A 20,540-nucleotide genomic window follows, 5' to 3' on the forward strand; every position below is an offset into this window, starting at 1 on the left:
TGTGATTCAGCCTTTAAAAGGAATGAGAGTCTGACACACTACAACACGGAGGAACCTTGAAGACATCATGCTAAGTGAAATGAGCCAGTCACGCAAGGGCAAAGACTGTGTGATTCTACTAAGATGAGGTACTTAGATTGGTCAAATTCAAGAGACAGAAAATAGAACTGTGGCTGCAAGGGCTTGGGGGAGTAGAAAACAGGAAGTTCTGTTTCATGGGTATGGAGTTTCAGTTTGAGAATATGAAAAATGTTTTGGACATGGGATGTGGTGATGTTTGCATGACAGTGTGAAGGTACATAATACCATTGCACTGTACACTTTTTTTTTTTTTTTTTGAGACAGGGTGTTTGTTTGTTTGAGACAGAGTCTCACTCTATCGCCAGGCTAGAGTGCAGTGGTTCGAACACAACTCTCTGCTGCCTCGACTTCCTGGGCTCAAGCGATCCTCCCACCTTAGCCTCCTGAGTAGGTGGATCTACAGGGGCATGTTACCATGACCAACTAATTTTTTTTTCTGTTTTTTTTTTTTTTTGTAGAGTCAGGGTCTGCTATGTTTCCCAGGCTGGTCTTGAACTCCTGGGCTCAAGTAGTCCTACCACTAGGGCTTTGTCCAAAGTGTTGGGATTATAGGCGTGAGCCACCCCACCTGGCCTGAATCTACACTTAAAAATGCTTAAAATGGTAACTTTTGTTACATATATGTATGTGTGTGTGTGTATATATATATATTTCTTACCACAATAAAGCATTTAGAAGTCAGACATCCTGTTTTGATGTCTAATAAAAGATTGAAAAATGGGGAAAAATAAGGGACCTAGTCCTTTGTGAGAGAGGGGTTAAAACAGTTTAGCCCTTGGCTGAGCGCGGTGGCTTACGCCTATAATCCCAGCACTTTGGGAGACAAAGGTGAGCAGATCATTTGACTTGTCAAGAGATCGAGACCATCCTGGCCAACATGGTGAAACCCCGTCTCTACTAAAAATACAAAAATTAGCTGGGTGTGGTGGCGTGCGTCTGCAGTCCCAGCTACTTGGGAGGCTGAGGCAGGAGAATTGCTTGAACCCGGGAGCAGAGGTTGCAGAGAGCCGAGATTGAACCACTGCACTCCAGCCTGTTGATAGAGTGAGACTCTGTCTCAAACAAACAAACACACAAACAAACAAAAAACAAAAGAAACAGTTTAGCCTTAAGCTGAGGCTTCTGCTGGACACAACCAAGATTGAGAAAGACGTGTAAATGACATTTTTTGCAGTGTAACTCAGTTTATCTAAAGTCCTGTTGGGGTCCCACTACAGTCTTCTTGCAGCTCACCAGGATTAGTAGCCCCCATATGAGGAGACACTTTACTGGGATGGTATGTGGCCTCCTCCCTGCCTGGGGGCCTGAGAGAAGACTGGCAGGCTTCCTACCACTCAAGCATCCAGAGTGTTTTGCAGAGGGGCGGGAGGCAGAGAAGCCTTCCTGGAGGAGGCAGGATCCAGTGGAGCCCTGATGGGTGGAGAGGAGCTGGAGGGCTTCCCAGGTACATGTGTGGGACCACAGCTGGGACCGAGCAGGGAGGTGGGTATTAATATGGCAAGCACACTCAGACTGGGTGGCGGTGGAAGTTGGATGGGGTTAGACTGTGAAGGAAGCCACCACTGGTTGGTTGGTTGGTTGGTTGGTTTGTTTTGTTTTTGAGACGGAGTCTCGCTCTGTTGCCCAAGCTGGAATGCAGTGGTGTGATCTCGGCTCACTGCAACCTCCACCTTCTGGGTTTAAGCGATTCTTGTGCCTCAGTCTCCCGAGTACCTAGGATTACAAGTGTGTGCCACCACGCCTGGCTAATTTTTGTATTTTTAGTAGAGACGGGGTTTCGCCATGTTGCCCAGGCTGGTCTCAAACTCCTAGCCTTAAGTGATCCACCTGCCTCTGCCTCCCAAAGTGCTGGGATTACAGGCCTGAGTCACCGCACCTAGCCTCACCACTGGCTTTTGAGCAGGAGAGTATCTTGGTAGTGAGTTTCAGGATCAGGAGTGCAGGGCTAAGTAACAGGCACTAACTTAATCCCCAACTGAAGCACAGCACAGTGAGGCTGGTACAGACCCAGGCTGGAAAATAGAGGGGCTGTGGGGTAGGCAGGGCCTCCTCCTGAGCCCTGAGAACAGCCAGCTGGGCTCACATTCAGCATGAGGAAGGAGGAGGTTGGCATGGCAATCCTAGCGGTAGCTGGGTGACCTCAGAAAGGAAGGGCCTGGAGGTCAAGGTCTGGATCATGATCAAAGAAAACAGAAGTGCCAAGAAGGTCCAAGGCTTGTCCAAGTCACCCAGAGGGAGTGTAGCCCAGGAGTCAGGACACAGGTGCACTGGTGTCCCTGCAAAGCCTTCACCGTGCAGCTGTGGTGGGGACCTGCCTGCCCTCCAAGGAGCAGCTCCCTCCTGCTTCCGCAGAGGCACTTGTACTACCTGTGAGGTGTGCTTGGGCTGATGCGGGAAGGGTCCCAGTGAGGCAGAGAGGAGGGAGACCGTGTTAGGACCTGTCTGGTTTCTTTTGCTGCCTCTCCATCTTTCCGCCAGGGCTGGAAGAGCACATTCCTGAGTCACAGTTTTCCCAGGAGTCTGGATGGGGCCCAGGCAAGAGAGAGCACCATCTCCCCATTACCAACACACACACTGTCTCTCTCTACCCCCACACACCTCTTGGCTTTCCCTTAGAGCTCTTCAGAGGGTATGGCTGATGCAGTTCGGGCCTATCCAGACCCCTGGCTCAGGGAGAAGCTGGCCAGCTTTCCAGCCCCACGTTTTCTGGGCTCTGTGGCCAGGGAGGCCCCTCTCCACCAGGCTCTGCCACTTGGTAACTTTGGGCCAGGCCCTGGTCCTTTCTGGGCTTCAGATCCTTCATCTGTGAAATATGATGGCTTCATAGAGTGCTTCCAGTGACTTTGCCAGCCTTACCTTTTGTAAGCCCCACACTACCCTGCAAGGTGCTACTGTCATTATCTCCATTTTACAGAGGGGAAACAGGTTCAGAGAGCGTGAGTGGCTTGCCCCAAGTCACCCACCCAGCAAGTGGTGGGCTTGGTACTTGAACCCAGGCAGTCTGACCCAGCTCCTGCCTGAGGTCCTTGCCATCACCGATATGCCATCGATTGTCAAATCAGGCAGGGATCATTTTCCCTTTTCTATAGGTGGGAAAACTTGAGCCCCAGAGGGGTGACATCTCTTGCCTAAGGATGCGGAGCTCAGGTGGGTCTTGAGCACTGCGTAAGGCCATTTTGCCATGTCCTCGAGCACCTCCACAGAGAAGCCACCACCCCAGGAAGTGCTGCAGGCTCTACGGGGTGATACCATCAAAGGGTGACCAGGGCATGACCACCGGCTTGGAGGAAGCAAAGAGGATGCTGTTAGTGAAAGGAGAAGTGAAGTGAGAGTGTGATGCCTGGGCCTCGGGTGGAGGGAGCAGAGAGAAGTGCAGTGGGGGTGCAGGTGTGGGGCGAAGGGAGAGGCCACCCACAGACGCCTCCCAACTTCCCCTTCTTCCTGCAGAAGCAACAAGACAGCAGCCGAGACAGCAGCCGAGACAGCAGCTGAGACAGTAGCTGAGACGGCAGCGGCAGCTTCACAGGTCAGCCTCCTCTGGGCCTCTCCCCACTCTGCCCTGCCCAGTTCTCTGTCCTTATCCACAGGCCCCTCAGTGGGTACTGGGCATACCCACACCTAGGTGGGCACAGGCCTGGGGACATCCTGGGTGAGCAAGCTGGGGACCCACCCTCCTTCCCTTTCTGGTTGGCAGCTCCACATCTGGGGGAATGTAGAGAACTATGCTTTTGGAAGGAGGGGCGATTTAAATTAAGAAGTGGTTAGGCATGGGGCTTGAATCTTAGCTTCCCCACGAGGTCTGGGACAAGTGAAGGGTAGTTTCTTTTCTGGACCTCAGTTTCTCATCTATAAAATGGGGTGAGTCTGGGAACCTGCACCGTGGATGGTTGTCAGGGGCTCAGTAGAGGGCCTGGCACATACTTTGTGCTTGGCAGACTGGAGCAGGTGCAGCTCCTTTCAGAGCGACCTAGATTGGATCCTGGGGACAGCATGTCTCAGGGAAATGGCCCTGCTGCTGGCTTGGTCACAGACTTCCTGTTGGGCGCCGGGGGGGGCCTTTCTTTCCCAGCCTGTGAAATGGGGTCACTAATAGCATCTCTTAGGGCTTTTTTTTTTAATTTTTAGAATCTTGTTCTGTTGCCCAGACTGAAGTGCAATGGCGTGATCTCAGCTCACTGCAACCTCCACTTCCCAGGTTCAAGCGATTCTCCTGCCTTAGCCTCCTGAGTAGCTGGGATTACAGGCGCCAGCCGCAATGCCTGGCTAATTTTCATAATTTTAGTAGAGGTGGGATTTCACCATGTTGGTCAGGCTGGTCTCGAACTCCTGATCTCAGGTGATCCATCTGCTTTGGCCTCCCAAAGTGCTGGGATTACAGGTGTGAGCCACTGCACCTGGCCTCTTAGGGCTTTTTTTTTTGCAGAGACCACAGGTTGGTTGATTCCTCACCCAGGCCAGAGGCAGGGGCTCCAGACTGTGGTTGGCAGGGGCAGGTGGGGCTGTGTGTGGAGAATGGCTGGCTCAGTAGGCCCTCATGCTGCTGGGGAGAGGTGGGCTTCTGGGGTGCGTGGTCAGCTGCAGGGAGGAAGGCAGGGTTTCCCAAACCTTGTGCTCAGATGTGTTCCTGACCAAGGACTTTGGCCAGAGCCCTGGACCTGGCTCAGAGCCTGATTCCAGTAGAGGATCAGGGAAATTGTTGTTGGAGTTTCTCTTTCTGGGAAATAGGTTTCCTTGGCCTCATTTTACGGATGAGAAAACCTGAGACACAGAGAGGTCAAGTGTCTTGTCCGGTGTCACACAGCCTAGGCACTGAATACTGGCACTGGTTATCAGATTCTCATCTTCCAAAGGCTCTGTCCTGTGCTCCACAGCTCGTCATTTGTCTATTGGCCTAAATAGAGTGTTACTTGTCTACACAGCAACTCAGCTGCCCAACCATCTTTGGGAGGCTGCAGTGTGCAGGGGTAGCGCCCTGGACCCTGGAGGCCTGGGTTTGAGTCCCAGCTTGCCCACTGGCCTGCTGTAGAACTCAAGCAGGCTCCTCTGTGCAGTATTCAGTTTCCCCACCATCGACTGGAACCATTCTGGAAGTCAGGTAAGGAAGGGATTGCTATTTCCTAGAAGGCCCCAAATAATGAATTGCAGGGTGGAAAACGAAATGACTCAGCGTGTGAGATGATGGTGAAGGGATGTGGAGGGGAATTTGGAGGTTGCAAGCAGAAGTGAAGACCGTGGTTTGCTCCTGGGAAAGGGGGTGGAAACCACAGCTTCTATCTGGAGTGCCTGGGGGAGGTATCACTTCTGCTTTGGCCTCAATTTCTTCAGTTGTGTAGTAGGGTCAGGCTTGTCTTCCCTCAGTGCCTGCCTGGAACCAGTGTGGGTAAGAGCCTGGTCTTAGGGTCCACACCCTGCAGGTCAAATCCATCTATCTGACTGGACCTCAGTTTCACCAACAGTATAGTGAAGGGGCAGACAAGTTGGCCCAAGATCCTTTCTGTGCTATCAGGTCCTCCACTACTGGGCCTCAGTTATCTCTCCTAAATGATTTCCTTCAGTAGCTCAGTAGCTTCTTTTGCCTCCCCAAATCTTTTTTGTTTTTTTGTTTTTTAGACAGAGTCTCCCTCTGTCACCCAGGCTGGAGTGCTGGAGTGCAGTGTCACAATCACGGCTCCCAGGCCCAAGTAATCCTCCCATCTCAGCCTCCTGAGTAGCTGGGACCACAGGCTCATGCCACCATGCTGGGTTAGGATTTTTAATGTTTAATTTTGTAGAGATGGGGTCTCCTTATGTTGCTCTGGCTGGTCTCAAACTCCTGGGCTCAAGTGATCCTCCTGCTTCAGCCTCCCAAAGTGCTGGGATTAAGGCATGAGCCACCGCACCCGGCTCCCCCAAATCTTGTCCTTTGTCTTTTCTCTGAGGTTCTGAGAGGGTAAGTAAATAACACAGCCAAATAAATAACCAAATAGCCAAATAAATAAGAACCCAGCCTTCTGTGACTCCAGAGTCTCTATTTCATATTTAAAATAAACATATATATTAAAAAATTATGTTAAGAAAAATGGGTGACCACCTGGAAAGAAAATGAAATTGGATTTATATTTCCCACTGTACCCCATTATCAATGCAAATGGACTGGAGATTTCAATTTGAAAAATGAATCTATAAAAGGACTGGAAGAAACGGGTAGATTCCTTCATGACATTGGAGTAGAGACCGGGCTTGGTGGCTTCCTCCTGTGATCCCAGCCCTTTGGGAGGTTGAGATGGGAGGAGGGAGGATTGCTTGAGCCCAGGTGTTTGAGACCAGCCTGGGCAGCATGCTGAAACCACGTCTCTACAAAAATAAAAACATTAGCTGGGCGTGGATGTGCCAGTTGATACAAAAGTGCCCCAGTTGATACAAAAAGTTGTATACTCTACATACTATTCTACATTTTGCTTTTTCACTTGAAAATACATCTTGGAGAGCTTTCCATGTCAATAAGAGGAGAGCTTCCACTTTGTCATCTGCATATTCTAATGTTGTAGAGATAAGCTACAGTTTATTTAACTAGTCCCCTATTCATAGACATTTGTGCTGGTTCTATTTATTTGCTCTTACAAACAATGTCGCTATGCTTATATTATTTCTCACATGTGTGAGTTCACCATTTATTTATTTTTATTTTTTGAGACGGAGTCTTGCTCTGTCACCCAGACTGGAGTGCAGTGGTATGATCTCTGCTCACTTCAACCTCCACCTCATGGGTTCAAGACATTCTCCTGACTCAGCCTCCTGAGTAGCTGGGATTACAGGCATGCTCCACTGCGCCTGGCTAATTTTTGTATTTTTAGTAGAGACAGGGTTTCACTATGTTGGCCAGGCTGGTCTTGAACTCCTGACCTCAGGTGATCCTCCTGTCTCAGCCTCCCAAAGTGCTGGGATTACAGGCATAAGCCACCACGCACGGCTCTATTTATTTATTTCTGATACAGGGTCTCACTCTGTCACACAAGCTGGAGTGCAGTGACACCATGATAGCTTACTGAAGCCTCAAACTCCTGGGCTCACGTGATCCTCTCACCTCAGCCTGCCAAGCAACTGAAACTACCAGGTGCGTGGCACCACACTCAGCTAATGTTTTTGATTTTTAGTAAAGTCAAGATCTTGCTATGTCACTCAGGCTGGTCTCGAATTCCTGAGCTCAAATCTTCCTCCCGCTTTGGCCTACCAAAGTGCTGAGATTACAGGTATGAGCTACCACGCTCCGCCATTTGCCCATTTTTATATTGGGTTCGACTTTTCCTTATCAATTTCTAGAAGCATTTTACGTAATAGGAAAATCAGCTCTTGTCTGTTATACATAGATAAAAGTATTATATGCAAATAGTTTTCCTAATCTGACATTTGTCTTTTAACATTACATATGGCCTTCTTTTGGCCAGGTAGAAGTGTCTTTTTAAACAATTTTTTTTGTTTGTTTTTTTCTAAGATGGAGTCTTGCTCAGTTGCCCAGGCTGGAGTGCAATGGTACGATACCAGCTCACTGCAAGCTCTGCCTCCCGGGTTCACACCTTTCTCCTGCCTCAGCCTCCCAAGTAGCTGGGACTACAGGCACCCGCCACCATGCCCAGCTAATTTTTTGTGTTTTTAGTAGAGACAGGGTTTCACCATGTTAACCAGGAGGGTCTCGATCTCCTGATCTCGTGATCCACCCACTTCAGCCTCCCAGAGTGCTGGGATTACAGACGTGAGCCACCACGCCTGGCCTTAAATAATTTTTATGTAATAAAATGTATCTGTATTTTCTCTTTTGGCTTCTGGATTTTGAGTCATAGCTAGAAAAACCTTCCCCACTTCATTGTTTTCTTGTTTTGTTTCTGTTTTTTGTTTTTGAGACAGGGTTTTGATCTGTCACCCAGGCTGGAGTTTAGTGGCACAATCATAGCTCACTGAAGCCTCGACCTCCTGAGCTCAAGCGATCCTCCCACCTCAGCCTCCTGAGTAGCTGAGACTACAGGCATGTGCCACCAAGTCCAGCTAATTTTTTGTATTTTTTGTAGAGATAGGGGTCTTGCTGTGTTGCCCAGGGTGGTCTCGATCTCCTGGGCTCAAATGATCCTTCCGCCTTGACCTCCCAAAGTGATGGGATTACAGGTGTGAGCCACTGCGCCTGGCCTGTCCAGATTTTGCATATAATAAAATATATGATTTTTTTTGCGACAATGGAATTAGATTGTTTTGCAATGTGCTTTCTGTCTTTTATGAGCAATATGTCACTATTATTTCTTCCGTATTGATAGTCACTTGGAGCATTTAAAAGTCCTAACTATTAAAATGTTTGTTTTTTTTGTTGTTGTTGTCATGAAGGTAATATGTTGTAAAAAAAAATTAAACAATACAGCAAATATAGAAGGAAATTTAAAAAGAAAAACCTCTCCCCTCAAAAAAACATTATTAACATTTTGGTGGCCATCCTTCTAGATCTCCCAATATGCTTCAGCATGCATACAAACATAATTTTTCGTAAATGAGATTTCATGTGTTATTTTCAACCTGCCCTTTCCACTCAATGATATGCTGTGCTCTTCTTTTACTTAGCTTTATTTTTTTGTGTTATTTTTTTGAGATGGAGTCTCGCTCTGTCGCCAGGCTGGAGTGCAGTGGCGCGATCTTGGCTCACTGCAACCTCTGCCTACTGGGTTCAAGTGATTCTCCTGACTCCGCCTCCCAAGTAGCTGGGATTACAGGCGCCCACCACCAAACCCAGCTAATTTTTTTTTTTTTTTGTATTTTTAGTGGAGATGAGGTTTCATCATGTTGACCAGGATGGTCTCAATCTCCTAACCTTGTGATCCGCCTGCCTTGGCCTCCCAGAGTGGTGGGATTACAGGTGTGAGCCACTGTGCCCAGCCTTTTTTTTTTTTTGGAGAAGAGTCTCACTCTGTCATCCTGGCTGGAGTGCAGATGTGCCATCATAGCTCACTGAAGTCTTGAACTCCTGGGCTCAAACAATCCTCTTGCCTCAGCCTCCTGAGTAGCTAGGATTACACATGTGCCAACATGCCTGGCTAATTTTTATATTTTCAGTAGAGATGGGGTTTTGCCATGTTGCCCAGGCTGGTCTTGAACTCCTGACCTCAAGTGATTTGCCCACCTAGGCCTCCCAATGTGCTGGAATTACAGGCATGAGCCACCACACCTGGCCTCAAAATTTTTTTTAGAGAAAGGTTCTCGCTATGTTGCCTAGGCTGGTCATTAACTCCTGGCCTCAAGCAATTCTCCTGTCTTAGTTTGGGATTACAGGTGCAAACCATGGTGCCCGGCTATACGCATCTTTTTTTTTTTTTTTTTTTTTTGAAAGAATACACATAATTCTTAATAGTGAAATGACAATCTGTTGCATATTTTAACTTTTAATTTTGAAAAAATTATAAATGCACAGAAGGTTGCAAAAAATAGTACAGAAGGTTTTGTATACCCTTCACTTATTCTCCAGTAGTAACATCTTGCATGCCTACAGTGTAATATCAAAGCCAGGAAATTGTCTTTGGTATAGTTCACAGACTTCATTCTGTATTATAGACACTCATTTATGTGTGCTGGTTCTTTGGTAAGTGTGTTTTAACTTTATAAGAAACTGCCAGACCGTTTGCCTTGCAATTTCATGACATAAAATAAAAGATTCCTGTAAACAGCACCACAATCAAGACACAGAACTGTTCCATCGCCACAAGGATCCCTTGTGCAAGACCTTTAAAGAAACAGACTCCCCCTCCCTAACCCTTTGCAACCACTAATCTATTCTCCATCTCTATCATTTTGTCATTTCAAGACTGTTGCATAAATTGAATCACACAGCCGATTTTCAGATCGGCTTTTTTTTTTTTTTTTTTTTTTTTTTTTTTTTTTGAGACGGAGTCTCGCTCTGTCGCCCAGGCTGGAGTGCAGTGGCCGGATCTCAGCTCACTGCAAGCTCCGCCTCCCGGGTTCACGCCATTCTCCTGCCTCAGCCTCCCGAGTAGCTGGGACTACAGGCGCTGCCACCACGCCCGGCTAGTTTTTTGTATTTTTAGTAGAGACGGGGTTTCACCGTGTTAGCCAGGATGGTCTCGATCTCCTGACCTCGTGATCCACCCACCTCGGCCTCCCAAAGTGCTGGGATTACAGGCGTGAGCCACCGCGCCGGCTTTTTTTTTTTTTTTTTTTTTTTTTGGCTCATGATAATTCCTTTAAGATCCGTCCAAGTTGTGTGTGTCAGTAGCTTTTTTTGAGAAATTCATTTTTTTAACTGCTGAGAATTGTATTTCAGAGGGTAAATGTATCACCATTTAACCATTTTCACCCACTTTGAGGCTATTATGAATAAAGCTGCGATGACTGTTCATATACAGGTTTTTGTGTGAATACGAGGTTTCATTTCTCTGGGATAAAAGCCCAAGAGTGCAATTATTGGGTCATATGATAGGTACATGTTTAGTTTTATAAGAAACTGTCGAACTGTTTTCCAGAATGGCACTGGAGTGTAATTTATTTATTCTTCTATTGATAGATGTTCACATAGCTTTCAACTTTTCTTTATTAACAATACTACTCTAAATATTCTTGTATGTGTATAATCCTGGCTTGCCCTGTTCTTTCCATAGGATAAATTCATAAGAATGAGTTTCCTGGCTCAAAGGATATTCAGAACATAAAGTTCGAATGTGTTGCTAAGCCGCCCCCTTGCAGATGGTGCTCAGATCTTAGACGGAGAGTGCGGGAATGTGCCTGTCCCCACAGACTCACTGGGTGCTATCATATTTCAGATTTTTGCAGATCCAGTGGTGGAAAAATGAAAACTCATGTTCTTAACTACTTTCCTCTGCCACTACCATCAAACAGGTGTTTTGAGTTTTGTGGCTCTCCCTCTTTGAAGCCTTGCAAGTTTTCATTGACTTTCTTTCTTCTAAGAGGAGGATCATCAGTTCTCTTGCCCTCCCTCCCCTATTTCCTCTTCTTCATCCTCTTAATATGTTTTTTTAGTTGGATTTCTAAAGTCTTGTCTATAGAGGTATACATACAATAAAATTCACCCTTTTGGAGAGCAGTTTGGTGCATTTTGACAGATGTGTACCGTCATGTATACATGTATATCACAATCAAAATATAGAACATTGTTGTCCCCTGAAAAGTTATCTTGGGCCCTTTTGTAGTTAATATCTTTTACCTTCTCCCTGGCAACTACTGATTTGTTCTCTGATCCAATAGTTTTGACTTTTCTAGATTCCACTTCCATGTTACATTCCCTCCAGGAGTGAATGAGACTTCTAGCTGTTCTGTATCCTCATAATACTTTGTATTACCAGTCATTTTAATCCTAGTCATTCTAGAAGGTGTGTAGTGATATCTCATTGTGGTTTTTATATGCATTTCTCTAATGACTAATGATATTGAGCATTTTTCATGTGCTTATTTGCATCTATAGGTTGTTTTTTTTTTTTTTTTTTAAACACGTAGGTCCAGCTCTGTCACCCAGGCTGGAATGCAGTGGCATGATCTCAGCTCACTGCAGCCTCCTTCTCCTGGGTTGAAGCAATTCTCCTGCCTTAGACTCCCAAGTAGCTAGGATTACAGGCACCTGCTACCACACCTGGCTAATTGTTATTTTTTAATAGAGATAGGGGTTTCATCATGTTGGCCAGGCTGGTTTCGAACTCCTGACCTCAGGTGACCCACCTGCCTTGGCCTCCCAAAGTGCTGGGATTACAGGTGTGAGCCACCATGCCCGACCCATCTGTACATCTTCATTGGTATAGTGATTGTTCAAATCTTTTCCTATCTTTATTGGGTAGTTTGTCCTGTTATTAGTTGTGTAAGGGTTCTTTATATAGTCCACATACAATTTTTAAAAAACATCAGATACGTGTTTGTAAATGTTTTCTCCCAGTCTGTGGCTTATCTTCTTATTTTCCTAACCATGACCTTCAAAAAGCAGAAGTTTTAATTTTGATGAAATTCAGTTTATCAGTTTTTTGTTGTTGTCGTTGCCATGGATCATGTTTTTGGTGTTGTTTCTAAGAAATCTTTGCATAACCTAAGTCAGAAGGATTTTCTTTTTTGTTTTTTTCAAGGAGTTTTACAGACATATCTTGGAGATATTGTGGGTTTGGTTTTAGACCACCACAGTAAAGCAAATATGGTAATAAAGTGAGTCACACAAATTGTTTGGTTTTCCAGTGCATATAAAAGTTATGCTTACGGTGGGTGTGGTGACTCATGCCTGTAATCCCAGCACTTTGGGAGGCCGAGGCAGGCGGATCACGAGGTCAGGAGATCGAGACCATCCTGACCAACATGGTGAAACCCGTCTCTCCAAAAAATACAAAAATTAGCTGAGCATGGTGGTGTGTGCCTGTAATCCCATCTACTCGGGAGGCTGAGGCAGAAGAATCGCTTGAACCCAGGAGGCGGAGGCAGAGGTTGCCGTGAGCTGAGATCGTGCCACTGCATTCCAGCCTGGGCGACAGAGCGAGACTCTGTCTCACACACGAAAAAAGTTATGTTTACATTATACTGTAGTCTATTTAGTGTGCAAAAGCATTATGTCTAAAAATGTACATACCTTAATTAAAGGACACTTTATTGCTAAAAAATACTAACAATCTATCTGAGCCTTCAACAAATCACACACTTTTTGCTGGTGGAAGATCTTGCCTTGATGCTGATGGCTGCTGACTGATCAAGGTGGTGGTTGTTGAAGGTTGGGGTGGCTGGCTATTTCTTAAGACAGCAGTGAAGTTTGCCACATCAATTGACTCTTTCTTTCATAAGATGTTTCTCTGTAGCACGTGATGCTGTTTGATAGTATTTTACTCGCAGTAGAGCTTCATTCAAAATTGGAGTCAGTCCTCTCAAACCCTGCAGGGGCTTTATCCACTACATTTATTTAATATTCTGAATCTTTTGTGGTCATTTCCACAGTGTTCACCATATCTTCACCAGGAGTAGATTCCATTTCGAAAAACCACTCTTTGTTCATCTATGAGAAGTGACTCCTCATTCATTCAACTTTGATCATGAGACCGCAGCAAATCAGTCACATCTTCAGGATCCACTTCTAATTCTAGTTCTCGTTCTATTCTCATCACATCTGTAGTTACTTTCCCCACTGAAGTTTTGAACCCCTCAAAGTCATCCATGAAGCATGGAATCAACCTCTTCCAAACTCCTGTTAATGTTGATATTTTGACTTCCTCCCATGAATCACACATGTTCTTGCAGCATCTAGAAGGGTGAATCCTTTCCAGAAGATTTTCAATTGACTTTGCCCTGATCTATCAGAGAAGTCACTATTTATGACAACTATAGCCTTAGGAAATTTGTTTCCTAAATAATAAGACTTGACAGTCAAAATGACTCCTTGATCCATGGACTGCAGAATGGATGTTGTGTTAGCAGCACAAGAACAACATTAATCTCCTTGTACATCTCCGTCAGAACTCTTGGGTGACTAGGTACATTGTCAATGAGCAGCAATATTTTGAAATAAATTTTTTTTTTGAACAGTAGGTCTTAACAGTGGGTTTAAAATATTCAGGAAACCATGCTATAAATAGATTGCTGTCATCCAGGCTTTGTTATTCATTTGTAGAGCACAGGCAGAGTAGATTTAGCATAATTCTTAGGAGACTTAGGATTTTCAGGATGTTAAATGAGTATTGGCTTCCATTCGAAGTCACCAGCTGCATTACCTGCTAACAAGTGAATTAGCCTGTCCTTTGAAGCTTTGAAGCCAGGCATTGATTTCTTCTCTCTGGCTATGAAACTCTTAGATGGCATCTGCTTCCAATATGAGGCTATTTCATCCACACTGAAATGCTGTTGTTTAATGTAGCCACCCTCATGCATGATGTTAGCTAGTTCTTGTAGATAACTTGCTTCTCCATCAGCACTCGCTGTTTCACTTTGTACTGCTATGTCATGGAAATGGCTTTTTTCCTTCAACCTCATGAACCAACCTCTGCTAGCTTCCATCTTTTTTTCAGCTTCCTCACCCACCTTGGCCTTCATAGAATTGAGGAGTTAGGGCCTTGCTCTGAACTAGGCTTTGGCTTAATTAAGGAAGTGTTGGCGGGGGGGCTGGTTTGATCTTCTATCCAGATCACTGAAACGTTCTCCATATCAGCAATAAGGTTGTTTCGCTTCATGTGTTCACTGGAGTAGCACTTTAAATTTTCTTTAAGAGCTTTTCCTTTTCATTCATAACTTGGTGAACTGTTCGGTGCAAGACGCCTAGCTTTTGGCTTATCTGGGTTTTGACATGTCTTCATCACTGAGCTTAACATTTCTAGCTTTTGATTTAAAGTGAGACATGTGCGATTCTTTCTTTTACTTGAACACTTAGAGGCCATTGTAGAGTTATTCATTGTTCTAATTTCGATATTGTTGTGTCCTAGGGAATGGGGAGGCCCAAGAAGAGGGAGAGAGACAGGGGAACATCGCTGGTTGGTAGAGCAGTCAAAATGTATACATTTATTGGTTAAGTTTGCCATCTTATATGGGCGCAGTTTGTGGTACTCCAAAACAATTATAATAGTGACGTCAAAGATCTCTGTTCACAGATCACCACAGCAGATATAATCATGATGAAAAAGTTTGAAATATTATGAGAATCACCAAAATAGGACACAGCCATTAAGTGAACACGTACTATTGGAAAAATGATGCAGATAGACTTCTTTGATAGACAGTCTTCAATTTGTAGAAAAACCCACAAGATCTGCAAAATACAGTAAAGCCAGGTATGCCTGTACAGTTTTAGTCTTGTTATTTGTGTCTGTGATCCATTCTGAGTTAAATTTTGTATGTGCTTCAAGATATGGATTCAAGATGGTTTTTTTTTTTGGCGTGAGATATCCAATTGTTCCATCATTAATTGTTGAATCAATTATCCTTTCTCTACTGAATTACCTTTGCATCTTTGTCAAAAATTAATCGACAAAAAATCAATATATGAACAAATTTTTGGACTCTATTCTGTTATATTTATCTCTATATCTGTGCTTATGGCAGTAACACACTGTCTTGATTATTGTAGCTTTATAGTAAGCCTTGAAATCAAGTAGTGTGACTCTTCCAACTTCATTGTTCTTTATCAAAATTGTTTTGTCTATTCAAGATCCTTTGTTCTTACGTATACATTTTATAGTCAGCTTGTCATTCTCTACAAAATATCCTGCAGTGATTTTAATTGGGATTGGACTATATTCATGAGGGGTGTTGGTCTGTGTCTGTGGCTAGTTTTGGTACTACGGTAATATTAGCCTTCTAAAATGAATTTGGAAGCATTTTCCCTTTTATTTTCTAAAGGAATACATTTAGGATTGTTATATTTTGTCTCGTACATTTTTTTTTTTTTTTTTTTTTTTTAGATGGAGTCTTGCTCTGTCGCCCAGGTTGGAGTGCAGTGGCACGATCTTGGCTCACTGCAAGCTCTGCCTCCCATGTTCACACCATTCTCCTGCCTCAGCATCCCGAATAGCTGGGACTACAGGTGCCCGCCACCACGCCTGGCTAATATTTTGTATTTTTAGTAGAGACAGGGTTTCACCATGTTAGCCAGGATGGTCTCGATCTCCTGACCTCGTGATCCACTCACCTCGGCCTCCCAAAGTGCTGGGATTACAGGTGTGAGCCACCGTGCCCGGCCTTGTCTTCTATTTTTTTGTAAGAGCTTCTATAGACTTGATATTATAACTTTTTTAAATGTTTGGAAGAATTAACCAGTGAGGCCATCTGGGCCTAGTGTTTCTTTGTGGGAAGGTTTTTAAATTACAAATCCAATTCCTTTAATCAGTGAAGGACTATTCCTATTTTCTATTTTTTCTTGAGTAAGCTTTGGTAGTTTGTGTATTTCAAGGAATTTTTAAAATTTCACCTAAGTTATGTAATTTATTGCCATAAATTGTTAATATTATTCTCCTAATTTTGATACCTGCCGGTTCTGTAGTGATAGCCCCTCTTTTATTGCTGATAACTGGTCATTGTACCTTGTCTTTTTTTCCCTTTTGTCATTCTGGCTACAGACTTATCAATATTATTGAGCTTTTCAAATAACCAGCTTTTGGTTTCACTGATTTTTCTCTACTCCTTCTGTATTTTCTATTTTATTGATTTATAATTTTATCTTTATTATTTTTCCTTCTGCTTATTTTGTGCTTAGTTTGCTCTTCTTTTTATATTTATTAAGGTGGAAGCTTACATCACTGTCTTGAAATCCTTCATCTTTCCTAATGTAAGCATTTAGTGCTATAAATTTTTCTCTAAGCTCTGCTTTAGCTGCATCCCACAAATATTATGTTGTTTTCATTTTTATTCAGTTGAATATATTTTATAATTTCCCTTGTGATTTTGTCTCTGACTCATGGGTTAATAGTGTATTATTTAATTTCCAAATATTTGGAGGATTTTTTGAGGCATCTTTATGTTTATGAATTCTAGTTTAAGTTCCTGGTGGTTACTGAACTTACTTTGTGTGCTTTTAATCCTTTTACATTTATTGAGATTTATTTTATGGCCCAGAATATGGTCTATCTTTGTGAATGTTTCCTGTTGTAATTGAAAAGAAGATGTATTTTGATGTAATTAGGAGAGTGTTCTATATAAAGAAGATAGTTAATAGTGTCATTCATGTCTTCTGATATGGTTTGGCTGTGTCCCCATCCAAATCTCATCTTGAATTGTAGTTCCTGTAATCTCCATGTGTCACAGGAGGGACCTGATGGGAAGTGATTGGATCATGGCGGCAGTTTCTCCCATGCTGCTCTCGTGATAGTGAGTTCTCACGAGATCTGATGGTTTTAAAAGCATCTGGTTTTTCCCTTGCTAACCATTCTGTCTCCTGCCACCCTTTGAAGAGGTGCCCTTCCTCCGTGATTATATACCCAGTCTTGGGTATTTGTTCATAGCAGCGTGAGAATGGACTGATACATCTTCTCTATCAATTTTTGTCTACTTTTGTCAATTACTCAGAGAGAAATATTGTATTTTGCAACTATAAGTGTTGCTTTGTCAATTTCTCCCTTTAGCGTGATCAATTTTTGCTTTATTTTTCAAAGCTCTGTTATTAGGTGCACATACATTAAAGATTGTTACATTTTCTTGATGAATTAGTCTTTAGCATTGTATAATCTTTATCCCTGGTAAAATTCCTTATCCTGAAGTTTACTTTTTCAGATATTAATATAGCTATTCCATCTTACTTATTGATATGGTTTGGCTCTGGGTCCCCATGCAAATCTCATGTTGAACTGTAATTTTTCAGTGTTGTGGAGGGACCTAGTGGGAGGTGATTGGATCATGGGGACAGATTTCGCCCTTGCTGTTCTCCTGATAGTGAGTGAGTTCTCACAAGGTCTGATGGTTTAAAAGTGTGTGGCACTTCCCCCTTCTCTCTCTGTCTCCCCTGCTGCCATGTGAAGATGTGCTTTCTTCCCCCTCACCTTCTGCCATGATTGTTAAGTTTCCTAAGGTCTCCGCAGCCATGCCTGTGGAACTGTGAGTCAATTAAACCTCTTTTCTTTATAAGTTACTCAGTCTCTGACGGCTCTTTATAGCAGCGTGAGGCTGGACTAATACACTTATGATTGGTATATCTTTTTCCATCATTTTACATGTAATTTATTGGTGTCTTTATATTTGATACATGTTTCTTGAAGACAATATGTAGTTAGGTTTTGCTTTTATAATCCAGTCTGACCATTTCTGCCTTTTAATTGGAGCATTTAGACTATACTTAATGTAATTATTTATATGATTGGGTTTATATCTACCATCTTGCTATTTGTTTTCTCTTTATTCCATCTGTTCTTTGTTTCTTTTCCTTCTTGTTCTGTCTTATTTTGGGTTGAGCAGTTTTCATAATATTCTTTTATCTCTACTATTGCCTTACTAGCTATATCTTATAATTTTTCCTTTTGTAATGGCACTGTAGGATTTAAATACACATATTTAACTTTCCACAATTTACTTTCAAATAACATTACAATACTTAAAATATAGTTTAAGAACCTCACAACCAAATACTTCCATTTCTGCTCTCCTGCCTGTTGTGCTATTTTTGTGGTATGCTTCTACTTCTACATACGCTATGATCCCCACAATGCATTGTTACTGTTTTTATATTAAACAGACATTAAAACCAAGGAAATTTATTTTATATTTGACACATTTTTGCCAATTACAGTACTCTTCATTTCTTTGTTTAAGTCCAAATTTCCAACTGGCATAATTTTTCTTCTGCCCTAAGAATTTTCTTCAATATTTATTTCAGTGCCAATCTGCTGGCAATGAATTCTCTAACTCCTTGCTCATCTGAAGAAGTTCTTATTTTGTCTTCATTTTTTTTTTGATACAGGGTCTTTCTCTGTCACCCAGGCTGGAATGCAGTGGCATGATCATGGCTCACTGCAATCTTGACCTCCTGGACTCAAGTGATCCTCCAGCCTTAGCCTCTTGAATAGCTGGGACTACAGGTGCATGCCACCATGCCTGACTAAGTTTTGTATATTTTGTAGAGACAGGTTTTCGCCATGTTGGCCAGGCTGGTTTTGAACCCCTGGACTCAAGCAATACACCCACTTCAGCCTCTCAAAGTGCTGGGATTACAGGTGTGAGCCACTGCACCCAACCTTGTCTTCGTTTTTGAAAGGTATTTTCCTTGGGCATGGAGTTTTAGAATGACAGATATTTATGGAAAGATATGACTGCATTATCTTCTGGTTTTGATAGTTTCTGATAAGAAGCCTCTTGTTGTTTGTATCTTTCATTTTCTGTGTACAATGGCTCTTTTTTTCTGGCTGACTTCAAGATTTTATCTTTGGTTCTGCAGCAGTTTGACTAGGATTTATCTAGATGTGTTTTTCTTTGCATTTATTCCATGGGGTTTTGCAGAGCTTCTTGGATCTGTGGTTTGTTGTCTTTTATTAGTTTTGGGGGAAAATTGGCCATTTAAAAAATTTTAATTTTCTATTCTTTCTGTTTCTATTTATTCTTCTCTGTTCTCTCTCCTTTAGCTAGGATTCCAATTACATATATACAGACCATTTGCACAGTTCTTGGGTAATCTGTTAATTTTTATTTTCACTATTCTTACTCTTTATATTTCAATTTGGATAATTTATATTACACTATCATCAAGGTCAAAGATTCTTTACTTTACTGTGTCCACTTTGCTAATAAACTCATTGACAGAATTCTTCATCACTGATACCGAGTTTGTTTCTAACATTTCTACTTGACTAGTCTTAATAGTTTCCATTGTTCTGCTGAAATTTCCCATCTGTTCTTAGAAGTCTACCTTTTCCACTGCACCCTTCAACATATTTATCAGAGCTATCTTGTCTCTATCTGATAGTTCCAACATTTTGGCCATCTCTAAGATCTGGTTCTGTGTGTCTTAAAATCTTTGACTACCAGGCATTGTGTGTAATGGAACAGTAGTAAAGTAAATGATATTTATGCCTAGAAAGAAATTGAAATATTTCTTATGTCATGGCTTTGGTATAGGCCTCAAGTCAATCTAATCTGTAGTTGATTTAGGTTTAAGTTTTATTTATTTATCTGTTTATTTAGAGATAGAGGCTCACTATGTTGCCCAGGCTGATCTTGAACTCTTGGGTTGAAATGATCCTCCTGCCTCGGCCTCCCAAAGTGCTGGGATTACAGGCATGAGCCACAGTGCCCAGCTGGATTTAGGTTTTGTTGTTGCTATAGTTACCTTCGGTAGACTACAGGCTCCAAATTTCTCCAGTGGTGGACTGTCCCTACATTGTGTTCAATGAGGACTTGAGTCCCCCAGGGTCCCCACTCTGCACTCAGCATTGCATGCATGCAACACAGAGGAAATCTCTCTTCGTGTTCTAGTCCCTTCTCCAGCGGTGGACTGCTGTTACTTGTTGCTTGGTGCAAGGCTTGTGGTGGAGGCAGTGAATTCTTGATTATCCTGCTCTAGCTTCAGCCTTAGACAGTCTTGAGCCTGAGCCCCAGGAGTGGGGCTTTCTTAGTGTTCCTGTTTCTCCTCCAGTTTTTGACAACCTCAGCCTCTTATTCAGTGCAGGTACTAGAATGCAGGCTGACTTCCTCCCCTTCACCCCCGTGGGAACTAAACTCTGCCTTATTGGTTGGGGGATCTCAAGTGGGAGTGAGATTCCTGCTCTTTTCCCAGTAGTAGCAGCAGCCCTCCGTTTTATATCAGTGCAAAATCCTGGACACTAATGGGTTGCCTCTTCCTTGCCAGTGTCCAGCGGCTTTTCCTTTGGTTTTCTTTTCTGACTCTGTTGCCCAGGATGGAGTACAGCGGTGCTATCACGGCTCACTGCAGCCTCCAACTTCCCAGGCTCAGGTGATCCTCACACCAGCCTCCTAAGTAGCTGGGACTACAGGCATGCACCATCACATCTGGCTTTTTTTTTTTTTTTAGAGACAGAGTTTTGCCATGT

General features: G+C 43.2%; 1 protein-coding gene across 31 annotated transcripts in view; it reads left to right on the forward strand.

Moving 5' to 3' along the window:
* The window catches only part of ADGRG5 (adhesion G protein-coupled receptor G5), a 50,231-nt gene that overhangs the window by 9,822 nt on the left and 19,869 nt on the right, over positions 1-20,540 (forward strand). For 4 of the 31 annotated variants that reach the window (XM_077986201.1, XM_077986214.1, XM_077986225.1 and 1 more), the window contains exons 1-3: positions 3,525-3,607; positions 4,207-4,276; positions 5,001-5,176. Coding sequence is in view for 4 of the 31 variants with exons in the window: in XM_077986210.1 (XP_077842336.1) it covers positions 3,351-3,406; positions 3,529-3,607; positions 4,207-4,276 (205 nt within the window). In the remaining 27 variants the exon portion in view is untranslated. The other 27 variants (XM_077986210.1, XM_077986211.1, XM_077986199.1 and 24 more) reach the window with 15 other exon arrangements.

Source organism: Macaca mulatta, chromosome 20, assembly GCF_049350105.2.
Source record: "Macaca mulatta isolate MMU2019108-1 chromosome 20, T2T-MMU8v2.0, whole genome shotgun sequence".
NCBI classification, from domain to species: Eukaryota; Metazoa; Chordata; class Mammalia; order Primates; family Cercopithecidae; genus Macaca; species Macaca mulatta.